The following is a 15,376-nucleotide window of genomic DNA, read 5'->3' as shown; positions in this document are numbered from 1 at the left end:
TATATATATATATAAATAAATACAAAATATTTGGTAAATATATATTGTACTTACTGTGTGTGTGTATAATATACAGTATATATACACACACATACATACACACACAGTAAATACAATATATATTTACAAAATTTTGTATTTATATTATGTTATACTGTATATATCTTACAAAAATATTATGTGAATATATATGGTGCTTATATTTATTTTTATTCATTTTATTTATATACAGGTATAAAATATAAGTACAATATAATAGTACAAAATATTATATTTGCATTTTATACGTTTTTCAAAAAAACATTGTAGGTTTTGTAAAACATTTAAACACTGCATACTGTATGTTAGAAGAATTAGAAATGCATGCAATTTATTCAAAGAAGCTCATAAACATGGGGCACCTCATTTAAATGCTGCTTTCTTGCACTGTTGGGTTTTTAGAATTTGCTATTCAATGGAATATTGTGGTTATGTTGATCCCTATAGTCTACTAAACCCTCAATCTGATGATCTTTCACACAAATACAAGACTACACATTTTAGCTGTAAGGGAATCTAACCTGTTTAATTTTTGTTTTAAAAAAAATAGTTTCTGGCGATTCTGACAAAAATGTTGGGAGTCTGTCCAGTAAGGGTTCTTTTAGATCAAAGCACCCCCTGGAATTCACAGTTACATTGTTGCACTAAATTGTGAGATCACCACCCTTCACAAGTGTAACCAATGGAGTGATGCAATCCTGTTAATTCAATGCCCTGGGCTTTTGTTCGAATCACACCTGGGAGAAAGCAGCGAACGTTCATGAGAGAAACAAGCAGTGACCTCATTTCTGACAAATAAAAGGAAGTCAGACTTTAGGAGGATAAAGAACCACGAGTCACATACAGGAATGCAAAAATCCCCCATTGTGTTCATATGACCTGTCACAAACTGCTTCTTCTTTTTGGAGTGCTGATAGGAATGAGACTAGTGCATTACAGTGATACTTCAGGTTTATTCACCGTTAAAATGTCAGAATCACAGGATGAGTGTCAAAAACAATTTCAGTACATTCATTTTACAAATAATAGCATATACAATCATTAATAAATAGTTAAATAGGACATATAAAATTAAAAACATTAAATACGCTCAAAAGTTATAAATAAATCTCTATACCACAAAAAACATTGTTCTTTCGAACATCAACATTTCTTATTTCTACAACGAAATACGTAAGGTAATAAACATCATATTAGCTTAAAATAAGTATACGAGTTGTAGTGCCCTTGGTATAGTGCTCATGCCTAAATACATAGTATTCAGCGCGTGGCTCTCACTGCATCTGGTGTGATTTAGAACCAAAATATTATGTCACGATGCAATAAGGACTCGGCATTAGACAAACTACTTTAAAGCAAATGCCCTGAGAATATACTTTGGAAGTTTTAACGTAAAACACTTGTCTTCATACCGTGCCACACAACTCATGTGGCTAATAAATCACAAGGCAAACACTCCAAAGAATGTTTTGGCATAGTCTTCCTCGATGTCGGCCACATAGGTGGTTTTGGTCGACAGCTTATCTCCCTCCATGAGCTTAAAGACGGCGCCGAGATAGATGGTGCTGTATGTGGTCTTCCCGTCCTCAAGTGATTGGCATATGGAGTGGGCCGAATTCTGCAGAGGCTTCCAGTCTTCCACCGCATCTGTATAACGCCAGATGCTGTGGCTAAGGAACTTCTGAGCGGCATCATCTTCATTGGCTTCGTCCAAATTGCACTGTGTGGCATAGGACACTTGGCTGTACACAAAGTAAAGGCCGTCGGCGGGAATGTGAATCTCGTTGCCGACCAGCTTGAGGCCACCCTGTTCGAACGACTGATCCACGCCGCTGACCCACTGCAGTGAATCCGACTGTGAGTTGCTGTTATGCTCACCTGCGAACAGAGAAGATAAATGTGTGAGAATGTGACCACAGGCACTTCGAAAGTGTCAGAATGGTAAAACTTAATACAAACTCATTCCTATGAAATCTAACTGTATTTACTATATAATCCTAAAATCGGAGGTCATAAACTAGTAGAAATGGGCCTGTTTCCAATTTGGGTGTTTGGGTTAATGATCACAGTTTTTATCTTCAGTAGAACATGCGATAAAGTAATCAGAAAGTTTACTGGAGTCTTCCCACCTCTTGACACCCACCGAGAGCCAAATATATTACTGTATTTGAATGATGTCCTATTACGCTAGGAAATCCACATTAGCTAATGTTTAATGAAACATTCAGCCTTGTTACAAGTGGCAGGCCATTGAGCAGCTCTGCGCCAACAAACGCCTTTCATAAATCTCAGATTTTTGAGAATCTGATAAGATGAAATACTAAACTCAGTTTCTTGAAATGAAATGACCTATGACGTATATGAACCCGGTGCACAGAGAAACGTCAAAGGCACAGTTTGAGACTCACCATGTAAATGAATGGCGGCTTTTGTTCTCTCAGCGATCTGCTTTAGCATTTTTCCTTGCTCTGTGGAAAAGAGGATTGGAGTCAGTTTCACAGTTTGCTTTAACATCAGATACCCATTAATGTGTAAAATAATTTTTAAGCAAGTATTTTACTTAAGAACACCGAGTAAAAAAAACACACTCGTGGCAATCCATAACTGTTTTACATTTTAGAGAATTGGTGGCTAATTTGTATAAATTGGTAAAATTTCAATTGAACATTTTTTAACATCTGCTTACCACCTTCCCCTAGGTTTTGGGGTTAGGAGTAGACCTTCATGCTTATTTTTTCCAAAAATCGTACATTTACATACAAATCACATTGTATGAATTCATACACTGAAAATTTGGAAGTAAAACTAATTTACTCAGAAATTGCTAGTAAATTTCATAAATTATTACAAAGAAACTTCAGATAACACATTGAGCTGAAACTGACATTTTCAAATGCAAAAACTGAAATAGTATTTTCTTGTAAAATATAATCTTCAAAAAATCTTTTTTCTTTTTTTTTTTACAGTCTACAAAATCACCACCTCGTAAAACAGTTACATTTTCTCATGAGATTGAGATGAAAAACTAAAATTTAGCTTTGAAAAGTGCTAACAGAGACAGAAAGCTGGGAATGTTTTTTTTACCTGATGGTGTGCTGATTTGTTTGTCTGAAAACACGTGAAGTTCTCTTTGGTTCAGTTTCTGTAAAAAAGACATTGCAAATGTTGTTTATCAAAGGCTCATTTCAAATTAGGTCACACTGTTATGTACTTGAATAATATTATCATCCCACACTAAAGTTTCAGTCTTACCATCACATGCCAGGCGAAGAAAGCAGCTGCCACAGCACAGAGGGTGACAAAAGTGATAGCAGCGACTGTCTTCCATATCCAGCTGCTGGAGGACTTTACTGGTAAAGATGCCACCGTTGTCTGATAAACTCCCCCTGCGCTGGCTTCCAGATCTACTAATGTCGTTTCGTATTTCACCATGCTGTTAGTTCTCTGAGATGTGTTCCTTTTTGTGCAAGCTTTTGAACTGAAGTTGTCTACTCGCCATACAGTGTATGTGGATATATACTAAAGATAGGGGAAACTCCAGTGATGTCAGTATGCAACCAGCTTGAGGAACAGAGGTTGGTTTGAAAAGGGAAAGAACACCCTCAGCTCTCAAACACCAACTTTCCACCCACATATAACCTCCAGACACAGCGCTCACACATTCACACCCTCACACTCTGCAAGCCAAATAGTAGTATTACACATCCTCTTTACACTTTCAAAAAATTATTACGCTTACAGTAAAAACGAAGCTTTTGTTTGTTGTCTGGTTCACTTTATCAGTTTAATTCATCTTATATTGCATTCATATTATGCTCAACAGATCATTAGTTAACTCAATGTACTTTTAAATTAGAAATGACATGAAATTTAGATTTATGTGCATTCTCTCTAATTTTGCAATAAAGCCCGATAAACCAGCTCCGTGTGGTTAATGTTAGTATGCCGTGGGCACTTTCAGTTTCAGGCTGGTGATGTAATACCAGCCCATCCAACTGGCCTAACAACACACAGCTGACTTACTTCCTATTGGGAGATTCCACACCCTGAAATTCTTTTGCCCTTTTCAGTCTTGTTTTTGTTTTCTCTCTCCTTTTCACTCTCTCTCTCTCTTTCTAACATGATCTCATGCTTACCCTCCATGTCAAAAGCTACTACAGGTTTGTTATTGGAGTGGAAGAGTATTTATGTGTTTTTGAATTTTTTTATTTAGCAGTTATACAAACTTTCTGATGCAAGACACAGTCCTGAAACACATGAGCCATTTTGCAATACAGAATGAATTTTGAGTGGTTTCTTAAAAACCCCATTAAATATGATGTGGGATTGTTTTTATTATTTTTTTTTAGCATGCCACAGCATTCCCTACCAGAAAAAAGGGGAACACAGCACAAATCAAACGTGCAAAGTAAAGTCCTTAAAGTAAATTAAGTTTATTTAATACTCTTAAGTGAAAAATAATGATCATTTGGGCCACTTGTAAATTTTGGATTTCTGGTGCAGCTGGAAAGAACTTTGTAGTATGTGATAATGGGTAGATAAGACCTTAAGTGGAGTCGGAAATGTTGTAATTATGAGTTCCGAACATGAATGACCAGGCAAAGTCGTATTTACAAGTAGTAATCTCAGAATACTACATAATTTCAGAGTTGGTTTGACAGACACTATCAGAAGAGAGCTGAACTTGATGAAGACATCACTGAATCATCAATGAACTGACTTTAAATAGAAAAATTACTGTTTGTTATTGCATTATCGACAGTCTTTTCCTGTTTGCCACTGAAAAGCTGTTTTGACACAATCTGTATTGTATAAAGTGCTATACAAATAAAGGTGACTTGACTTCTTGGAAGCCGTGTGTCAATTTGAAACACTTAGTGTTTTGGATTGACAACCATATTTTATATGTGACCCCTAAACTTTCTCGTTCACCTTCAGCTTCCATATTCGAGTTACGGATGAATATTCGATGTCAATCTTCGTTTCTCTTCCCGCGCTAGCCTGAAGACCACCTGGAACCAAAGACGGTGACCTCCGTCACACTGGAAAGTCTCACGACACAATGACCTTTCACGAGCAAATCACAAAAACCTCCAGGAAAGCAATGACTGGATCTAAATGTCCGTCTCTGTAAGTTACCGAAACCCCACAAAAACGGTACTGCAGTGAGGGGCTACTGCAAAAACATGCGACAGACATGTGTGAGTCCTAAAAATTTAATTAATTAATTAATTAATTCGATTAAATGTAAGAACTGTAGCTATGTGAACGTAATCGTATCAACCATGTAAAGCCTTACGCATAAAATAACAGTAAGAAAAAAATATATTTTTTTTTAAATGGAATATTTTATCGAATATAAAAGAAAATCTAAAACATGGTTTATGAGATAGCCTACTTGAGGAGGAAAGAAATACATCAGTTTTATTCAGAGGCCCAAACTCAGCAAAAATAGTCTGTGCAAATGTTATTAGTTAAATGACCAAAATGTATAAGATCCTAGCTTGTGATGTAAATCAATGACTTTTTTTTAATTATAAAACACTACCTATAAAATGCACAAATATTAGGCCTATTGTTGTAACTCTACATTTCCCAGTAATATTAGGATTACACATAAAATGCCTTTTACTTGCTAAAAAAAGGAGTGCTAATCAGATGGCAGAAGTCATGTAGAGGATTGTGTTCAACAGGTTTTTCAGCAACTCATGCTTCAAATCTGATACGGTAGGGTTTATAGGGTTAAGCATTCTTATACAATACTGGCAACTGTATTCTGCTTCTGTGTGAATGTGGAACTGACAGTTGCATTATTTGGAAATATGACCTCTTGACCAAAAATGAATATATTTGTATTATACTTTATATTTTATTTTTCTTAATTGACATTTTATTATTATTATTATTATTATTATTATTATTAATGATGTGTTAAACCAAAATCTATTTCAGTGCTGGTTCCATCTCTATATATCTATTTATACATTTATTATAGATCAGTGGTTCTAATGAATTATTCTATAATTATATTGGGTGTTAATGTGGTTTATGCTGCTGTCTTAAATCGTCTGTGCAGCAATGCCATAGGCCTATCTAATTTCCTTCTTCTCTATAATGGCTGAGAAAGGAAATGAAGTATGAGGCCACAGTAGCCTGATATTGCTCCACCTCTTTTTTCCGCTTCTGCACAAACTTCTGCCAAACCCTAAAGAAAGTGTATTAACTCATTCCTCTGTTACTCACAGTATCATATTTATTTGATCAGAGTGAGTCATCCCATTCATGCTGCTTTTTGCCATGTTTTGAAATTATTGCTACAATAATAGCAGGTATATACATGTACAACATGGGAGAATTGCTCAGAGGATTGCACCATGGGGCTCACCCACTCTTCCATGAAGTAATTCCTCATTCTGTTGTTGCCTAATTAAGGAAATGCAATGGAAACGCTTTGCTCATCATGTCTTCCTCGATTTCGCTGAGGATCTGAGTCCTCGGGCCTTATTTGTGGTTTCTGATGTAGTGATGCATTGTGTGTCAACATGAAGTGATATTTATCAGGTCCTGTTTTGTAGTTGTGGGGCGACATGACATTTATGTGCGGTGATTTGGGTCTATATGTAGGTACTGAAAGGTCCCTGCATAAACGTAAAATACCTTTGACATTAACATTAGCGTCCGTGTTCAGTGATAGCAACAAACAACATTTCTGGAGTTTTCTGCTATGAACAAGGTGTTATCGTGTAAATGACATCAGGGAGTGGAGAAATGACCACTAGAAAACACTAGATAACTAATGTTAATAATAACATTATGATGCCAACCATGAAACAACATACAGAACTACCAAACTTTGCTATAAGTTTGTATCGTGAAAAGCGCTATACAAATAAACTTGAATTGAATTAGATAATAGTGTACTTGAAAAAGCAAATCTGTCATACATTCTTTCTTTCATGGACCATAAAAGGAGATGGTAGGATGAATCTTGATACTTCTTTGAATGGTGATGAACACTGTTGAGCTCGAAAAATGACTTAAAACGCCATAAAAGGTATTATAAAAGTAGTCCATACAACTTGTGTGCTATATTTTAAGTCTTGTGAAGCTGTAATGTAACTAAAAATGAAAATGATAATATTTACCCACCCTCATGTCATTCCAAGCCCAGTCTTTTGTTCATCTTCAAAACACAAATAAAGATTATGTTCATTATATGAAGTTCATCCAAGTCTAATCCACTCCAAGTCTTATGAAGAGACCAGATCATTTTTTTAACGAAAATCTTGCCCTCTAAATCTCAAATCGTATTTTTCACTAATTCAAACTTGAATTGTCACAACTGATTATGAGATCCAATGGAGAGTGGCATTACTGACATGAAACTTGATGTAAATTTGCTTCATGTGTCATATTTTAATATAAGCGAAAGAGAATTAGAAAGCTGTGGCAATGGAATTATCAGTAAATGATTAATATGTCAGTCTGTTTCTCACACAAAGCTACCAGATGACTTAAGAGGTCTTGTAATATAGCATACAGGTCACACTTTTACAATATTTTATGTTGCTTTTTGTCGTTTTGGAGCTTACCGCTATCTGTCCCCATTCACTTTCATTGTATTCTGGCAAGGAAAGTTGGAAAACACATGACGGTGATTAAAGATTGTCCATTTAAATTTTTAGGTTAACTGTTATTTCAATAATCTTGACTGAAAAAGCTCTCTATTGTCTTAGCAGAGTAGGCACGAAATTGATTGTTGAAGGAATAAAAAATAAAAAAAATGAATCCTCAAAAATCTGAAAGCATACATAAGTCGACATTTAAGTTTTTATTTCACCGTGATTTCATGAGCTAGAGTTGTGTTTTAGATTTATTTACCAACATTTTGTGTTTCATGTTTGTTTACCAAAAAAAAAAAAAGTCGTCTGAATTGTAAAATTGTCATAGTCATCAAACAGGTGTAGATTCACATGCACTGCAAATCTGTGACTAGCAGGTGCTCTCTGTAGAAACCTTTAGAGAGTGCTATGTTCAAAGAGCACTTGTGCTGTAACATCAAAGGGCAGGTCTTTGAGAGGGGGAAGTGTGGGAAAGCCCCATATTTTAGGGCACATTAATGTGGTTATTCAGTGGTATGGCTGTGTTGATAATTCTGTAAGGATTCCCTCCATGCTTTCCACACATATGACCCTTCTCTCCATTTTCCTTGGAGTGTCCCACTAATGCTCCACGTGGGAAGGGATACGTGACGTAGAGCAGTTAGTTTCACAGCTCCTCTCTGCATCTGCGTTAACACTTTTACCACAAAGAAGAAAATAAAAAGCACCTTTTCTCTTTTCAGCTATCAGAGGGTGATGCACAGAGGAGCAGGAGTTTCTAACAAATAACTCTCCATGCAACCTCATGTAGTTATCACCTGGCACCTTGTTTGTGTTGCACATGAGCTTGAAGGACATGCTTGGGAGGAAATTTTCATAGCGGATTTGCCAGTGTGTGTTATGAGTCCACCAGCTCAGTAACTATATCTCAGGAACAGTGAGGTTTTGAGTCAAAAGTCCAATTACACAAATGTGTTTTCTACAAGTGGTTTTGCTTGTTTTTGTTTTTTTTTAATATCTAGTGTAAAGCCCTCAATTTTGTGAAATACATCCTCATAGTAAAATTCCAAAAGTATCATTATAGGGCACGTTTTTTTAAATGCTAGAAATGGATTAATAAGATGATTTACTAGCCAAAACAAATATTTAATATTTTTTATGTTACCTTTTAAAGCAGTGGTCACCAACCTTTTTAGGCCCAAGATCCCTGACCTCGGCCTTTATGAAAGACAAGATCTACCTATTGAAGAATTGATAGAAAAAGACATCCCAGATTGTGCTTAAAATTTGAGGCATTTTACTTAGTATTTTAATTAGTGATGCGCCGATCATAGCTGATTCAGAATTCAGATTTTCTTTTCTTTCTTTCTTTCTTTTTTTTTACTAGCAAATTGGATTCTGATACTGATTTTTAAGCAAAATTATTTATTGGCTATTTGCTTTATAACAAACAAACTGGCTTTAAACAAAAATATCTAGCCATTTGAATTTGATTTGCTACATAAAACATCTGCACTAAACAAAAACAGCAGGTCTGAATGAGACGCACTCTCTGACAGCAGGTGGCGCCTATGAACAGGGTTGCCAGGTTTTCGCAATAAAACTAGTCCAATCGCGTTTCGAGGGGGGTTCCCCTGTAAAAATCGCATTCCGGGGGTAAAATACACGTTTTTCGGCGGGGATCTTCCAGTAAAATTCACATTCCAGGCACTAAATATCACGTTATTGAGGTCGCTTCAACCCGCGGACATGAACAACAACCCGCGGCAACAGTGTTAAAGTAGCCCAATTCCGCGGGAAAACCGCGGACGTGGCAACACTGCTTATGAACCGACCGCAATAGCGTTTCCTTGGTTACCGCTGTAAACAAAGCAGAGCTGCGCTTTATACGGAGAAGAAAATGCCATTGCCATTGAAACTTTTCTCAAGACAGTTCCCTTCAGTGATACATTAATATAACCCCATAAATGTGATGCATTTTTGTACTTATTTTACTGTTTTTTTTTCGGGATCTACTGGGACAGTGATAAAGATCTACCAGTCGATCGCGATCGACGGGTTGGCGACCACTGTTTTAAAGGAACGTTTCACCCCAAAGTGAAAATTTGCTTAAAATATACTTACTGTATATTTAGGCCATCAAATATGTACTGTAGATGAGTTTGTTTCTTCATCTTAACAGATTTAGGGAAATTTAGATTTACATCACATCCTCTGCAACCAATGGGTGCCGTCAAAATGAGATTCCGATAAAAACATAACAAAAATCCACAAACAGTCCACTCCAGTCCGTCAGTTAACATCTTGAGCAGTGAAAAGCTGCATGTTTGTAAGAAACAAATCCATCATTAGGGCATTTTAGCTTTAAATGTCACTTCTGGCCAAAGTATGCTTCTATAATCCGTAACAACACTTCCTCCTCATGTGGGTTACTTGTGGATTATTTTGATGTTTTTATCAGCTGTTTGAACTCTTATTTTGACGCCACCCATTCACTGCAGAGGATCCACTGGTGAGCAAGTGATGCTAAATTTTGGCAAACATGCATTTGATGGACTGTATATCTTTTTATTAGGCAATAATGTTTTTTGAATCTTGGACTTTGTGTCTATACTGAAATTGACATTCAAAAATGAACCCACTCAGAAATATTGACTAGAGGGAAATGTGACAATGTATATAAACACCTTTATATAGCTCAATGCATGAGTCTATGCAAGAGTGCAAAAAACCACAAGCTAACAGGAAATGGTTGACGGTGCACAAACAGGCATTCGCAAATAAAGGTTAAGTTCAATTGCTTTGCATATCACCACAGAATTGTGCTGACAAACAGTTCTTCTAGTCCTACATGCTAACGTTTTTTCTTAAAGGTAAAGTTAGCATTTTTATTTCTGTTTATTTTTAAGTCAGACTAATTTGGTTTTAAGAACACAAAGACGTTAAATATTCCTATAAAACGTGCAGTTTTTTGCAAGGGGCTGGTTCATCTCAGGATGCAAGAAAAGTGTTTTTTTTTTTTTAAGCAAGGATATGAAAAAAAATCACATTATGTTTTAAATGAGACTGATGACACTGTGGCGGTCAGTCTCATGAAAGAAGAACAGAAAAAGCTACCCGAAAATATCATGTTTGTTTAAAAATGGCACGATTTGCTTCCTCAAATGATTTTCCACACTGTTCAGCAACTAATAGAAAGAGAGGAAGTAAATGAACTAAGCTTCAAATTGTCAGACACTACACTGTAGTTAACATGACTAGAACTAAGACTAGATAAATATTAACAAAATCTCTCTCAAATGCTGCAGTTGCTTTATTAATAGCAAAAAATATCTGATGGAAGATTTTAAAGGCTTAAATAAAAAAATTTGCATTTTTGTTGCATTAATTATTTGTGCAGTTTGCTTTTTTTCCCTTGATAACATCCCAATGTGAAGCATTGTTGTCATATGCTCTTTGTGCATTATACAACTCATCCCTACCTCACTGCAGTTTGTCAACCACAATATGACATGATTTAAGATGCAAAGGTGAGGTGACTTTTCAGTGTGGGCAGAGGAATAAACTTAAAAAGAGGATTTATAAATGCGGGGATTTCAGAATTGTGACTCATAGGACATGAAATTAGCTGTCGGTGATTCTTGTGGTTACAATTGGTTAATGAGGGCAGATTTTTGGAAGTAAATTCGACTTTGTACAGTATACCCCATCAAGACTCGGTACTTCAAATGTCAACATTGTTTCAGTAGACCAACCAAAACTAAACTGTGTACTATATATTGACCTTGACATATTGTTCACTGTTTCTCTGACCTTAAATTGGTTAGTTTTTGCAATGAGAGGAAGCTTCCTCCTGCCTTTGGCTGTCTAGATTTGGTGCATTTGTATGCAATCGAAACAATGCTTGTATCTGTGGCTAAAGTGGGTTTAAGTTTCAGTGGTTTGCTTTCCGAAGGCCAACAGGAAGGCCACGTTTAGCTGGCGTTCTTGTGATGACTGGCTCCCTCATGTGGATGCCTGAAGTAAATGGGAACCGGGCTACATGCAAAGTGAGGTTAATTGAGTTAAATTGAAGAATAGACTGTGAAATGCAGTGAACTGACTTTTATTTTGATATAGCTTACAGATAGAACAACTGTAGTTATCAAATAAATTATTTTTAAAAATGTATTCATTTCAAATTATTGTGTCGACAACTGTTCATCATAATTTTTGTATTAAAGGGATAGTTCACCCAAAAATGAAAATGTGATGTTTATCTGCTTACCCGCTTACCCATTTATCTGCTTACCCGCGTGACACATCTTCTTCTTCTTCTTGCTTTACAGAGGATCGCAGACTTATAAGTGCATTACCGCCACCTATCTCTACCATTGACACTCTAGCTACAATCTCAATTACGAGTGTCAATGGTGCATTTGAGAGATAGGTGGCGGTAATGCACTTATAAGTCTGCGATCTGCTGTAAAGCAAGAAGAAGAAGAAGACGCGTCACGTGCCGGCTGAAGAAGAAGACGCGAACACGCTCAGGACAGTTCAGGTATTGCAGTAAATCAGAGGTAAAAAACGATATAAATACTGTTCAGTTTCTTGCACAGACCGATCGTTTCGTGTCTTTACACATTAATGTATCGTCACGAGCCACAGGGTTTAATTTGGTTTTGTTTGTGTATGTTTTTTTGACTGTCAAAGCCATGATTCCCATCCAGTGACATTATACGACTGACCGACTGCAACGGTTTGACTTAAAAATCTTCGTTTGTGTTCTACTGAAGAAACAAAGTCACCTACATCTTGGATGCCCTGGGGGTAAGCAGATAAACATGAAATTTTCATTTTTGGGTGAACTATCCCTTTAAATTAAGAAATTCCTGAACATTTTGTAGAACATTAACAGCACTTAAAAAAAGAAATTAAATAAAATTAAAATAATATACACAAATAACCAATAAACCATTTAAATTGGTATGTCTTTAAAATATTTTAATATAATAAATCTCAAAACATTTCACTAAAATAGTTCATATAAAATTAAACTCTTTAAATGTTTCAACACATAAAAAATATGAAAATATTCCTTTTGAAACCCATAATGGGCTTGAGAACTAACCATTCAAACATCTTTTACCATTTACTTTGGTAAATATAAATACAAACTGTTTTAATCCTTCAGGAGAGTCACTTGACATAAAATGAGGTGACAAACACTCAGAAATTGAAATGTGAGTCATGTAATCCTTTAAGGAATAACAAACTGTTAATTTAAACCCTAAATCGCGGTTTGCACTTTACATCCCCATAGAAGAATTTGAAAGATTTAGACTTATTATTTGTTATTAAACAAGATAATTTCCCAGTAAGTATCATAATCTTCTCCTGATAGGCCGATGATAGGATTTATTTTCAGGCTGATGCTGTCTCCCTCGTTCAGCTTGACCAGACGGATCATTGTCAACAATCCTGGTCCATTGCGCTTGACCTGACTTAATTTTCTCTCTTTTGTCCCAGGGCCTTTGTTTTTGAGTAAAGTAACAGTCGGCATATAATTCGTTTGAGTTATCTGTATGAAGTAGACCTGGGCGTGGAAATAGTACAGACCGCTGACTGTAACTTTGACAGTGCCGTTCTCCAGGGAGAAGGAGCCTGTCTCACATGGTGTACTGCATATCCAGGTTTTTTCATTGTCTGCAGGAAGAGAATGGAAATATTAGTGTGCATTCTGAAAATCTCCCAACATTTCCCAAATTTGAACTCTTTATTCTGTGCTTTTAGGAGGAACAGAGCTTAAATTCATATAAAGAAAAAGTTGACATATTTCCTATTAGAATAGGAAGTTGGAGCGGGGCATTTCAGAGGGATCGGCTGAATTTGAAATCCCATACTACTCTTACCAAATAGTATGCTATTCCAAATTCAGCCTTAATTTATGTTACAGTCAGGAACAATGATTAGCCAGTTTTGATTTCATTAGCTTTAAATAGCGTTTGCTTTTATTTTGGCCTGATTAAAAAGTTGATAGAGGAATTAATCAGTACGAGAGGATGTAAGTAAGATGTAATTGATTTAATATGCAAACAATTAGGATAAACATTACTTTGTGTTTAAATAACAAATTATATATATATATATACATGTGTGTGTGTGTGTGTTTTGAAAGAAGTCTTTTATGCTCACCATGGCTACATTTGTTTGATCAAATATACAGTAAAAAGTAAAATTGTGAAATATTATTACAATTTAAAATATCTATTTTCTATTTGAATATATTTTACATTTTGTTTGTTTCTGTGATGGCAAAGCTGAATTTGATTAAGTGCCCAATAAATTTTGAATTACATTTTTAATTTGAATTCATTTCCTAATATTATCAATGTTGAAAACTGTTTCCAGGTGGCTTTAAAGAATAAAAAGTTCGAAAGAACAGTATTTTTTTAAATAGAAAAGTCTTTGCGCTCATTTTTGATCAATTTAATGTGAAAAATATATATTTTGAGCAGTAGTGTATATACATGTGCAGATATTCTTTTTCTAGCTTGTTACATAATCAGTAAGAAATTCAAACATATAAACCTGCTATTAAAATGTAAAATACAAGAGTATCAATGGCGTTCATTCAGTTCACAAATACATTTAAGAAGTACAGTATTATTCTTGTATCCGCCTTTAATCGCTCTTTTCATTTTCTTTCTTAATTGTTCCATGTGTGGGGGTCGGAGCTGCCACTCATCCCACATATATATGAAACGCACTTCACACAGGACATGAAGCGAGGTCAGGGAACGAGAGACTTTTAAAGGAACGTTTCCACCTCCTTCCTCATACATGAGTCGTGTACATTTAGACTAGTTATAGTTCCACTGATTCACAACGCCTCTGCGATAAACATTCAGTGTCACTTCAGAAGTGTCATTGTGGTCACTGAATCTGGTTCATCTCATGAGCGAGCGCAGGCAACAGTTACACGAATGAGACGAAAGAGCTTTGAAAAAAAAAAAGGTACGACCTCCTACTTGAATGGAGTGAAGGTGAGCGGCCAGATAACCTCAGGTAACCTCACAGAAAACGACTAGGCTGAGCTTATTTACAGATGTGATGTCCATATTTCAGTGTGGTAAACTAACGTAACTGACTTTTAGGCCACAAAAGATTCTTTAAAAGCTGAGAACCACATGCCAAACTTCCTCAATGCAGCAGAGAAACCAAGTGACACAATGACACAACCAAAAGTCCCGCTATCTCTTGTTTTCATGATATACAGAGAAGTGAGAGATGCAGAAAAAGTGTGAAAGGGAAAGTGCAAAAGAGGATGAGGGGGAAACAGCAAAGAGGAAACGTGAGAGATGTCCACAGGGAGAAACATTTTGCCCACCTCTAATGAGACAGATATAGTCATTGAAGGATGGACCACGCCGGAAATCTGAAAGTGCAACCAAATTATTTTCACTTTTCAAATAAAAACTTTTGTTTAAAAAGATACAAACTTCCCCGAATAGGAATATTTCCCAGAATGAAAGATGATAATTTTTTTAATAATGGAATTGAATTTAAGACTATGAACAGAGCTGGTTTTTATTTATTGTTTACATACTGGCACAATCACTATTAAAAATAAATAGCTCAACATTTCTCACCTATTTGTTGTTCAGTTTGGCCGTTGTTTTCTGTACAAGAGTATTTAATTGTTACTTTCATGACAAAGGTACACAATTTTCCATTAAATTGTACTTAAAATGTGT

At 35.8% G+C, this 15,376-nt stretch overlaps 1 protein-coding gene across 1 annotated transcript; it reads right to left on the bottom strand.

The window, feature by feature from the left end:
• Nucleotides 1–1,129: 1,129 nt before the first annotated feature.
• Nucleotides 1,130–3,719, bottom strand: LOC107683455 (tumor necrosis factor-like). The gene is made up of 4 exons (XM_016479509.1): nucleotides 3,292–3,719; nucleotides 3,124–3,181; nucleotides 2,448–2,507; nucleotides 1,130–1,917 (listed from the first exon to the last, which is right to left on the bottom strand). The coding sequence occupies exons 1-4, from the start codon at nucleotides 3,469–3,471 to the stop codon at nucleotides 1,481–1,483; spliced, it is 735 nt and encodes a 244-aa protein (XP_016334995.1). The 5' UTR covers nucleotides 3,472–3,719; the 3' UTR covers nucleotides 1,130–1,480.
• Nucleotides 3,720–15,376: the final 11,657 nt, after the last annotated feature.

The sequence above is a fragment of the Sinocyclocheilus anshuiensis genome, unplaced genomic scaffold (genome assembly GCF_001515605.1).
Source record: "Sinocyclocheilus anshuiensis isolate Anshui unplaced genomic scaffold, SAMN03320099.WGS_v1.1 scaffold1170, whole genome shotgun sequence".
Classification (NCBI taxonomy): Eukaryota; Metazoa; Chordata; class Actinopteri; order Cypriniformes; family Cyprinidae; genus Sinocyclocheilus; species Sinocyclocheilus anshuiensis.
The sequence above is the reverse complement of the archived record's forward strand: the minus strand, read 5'-3'. Positions and strand labels throughout refer to the sequence as shown.

Bases quoted from the DNA above. Each gene is read 5' to 3' on its own strand.
- LOC107683455 (XM_016479509.1), bottom strand. From the start codon at position 3,471: ATGGTGAAATACGAAACGACATTAGTAGATCTGGAAGCCAGCGCAGGG. The intron at 3,182-3,291 runs GTAAGACTGAAA...TCTTTTTTACAG, and splicing joins TCTTCGCCTGGCATGTGATG to AAACTGAACCAAAGAGAACT. The intron at 2,508-3,123 runs GTAAAAAAAACA...TCTTTTCCACAG, and splicing joins ACAAATCAGCACACCATCAG to AGCAAGGAAAAATGCTAAAG.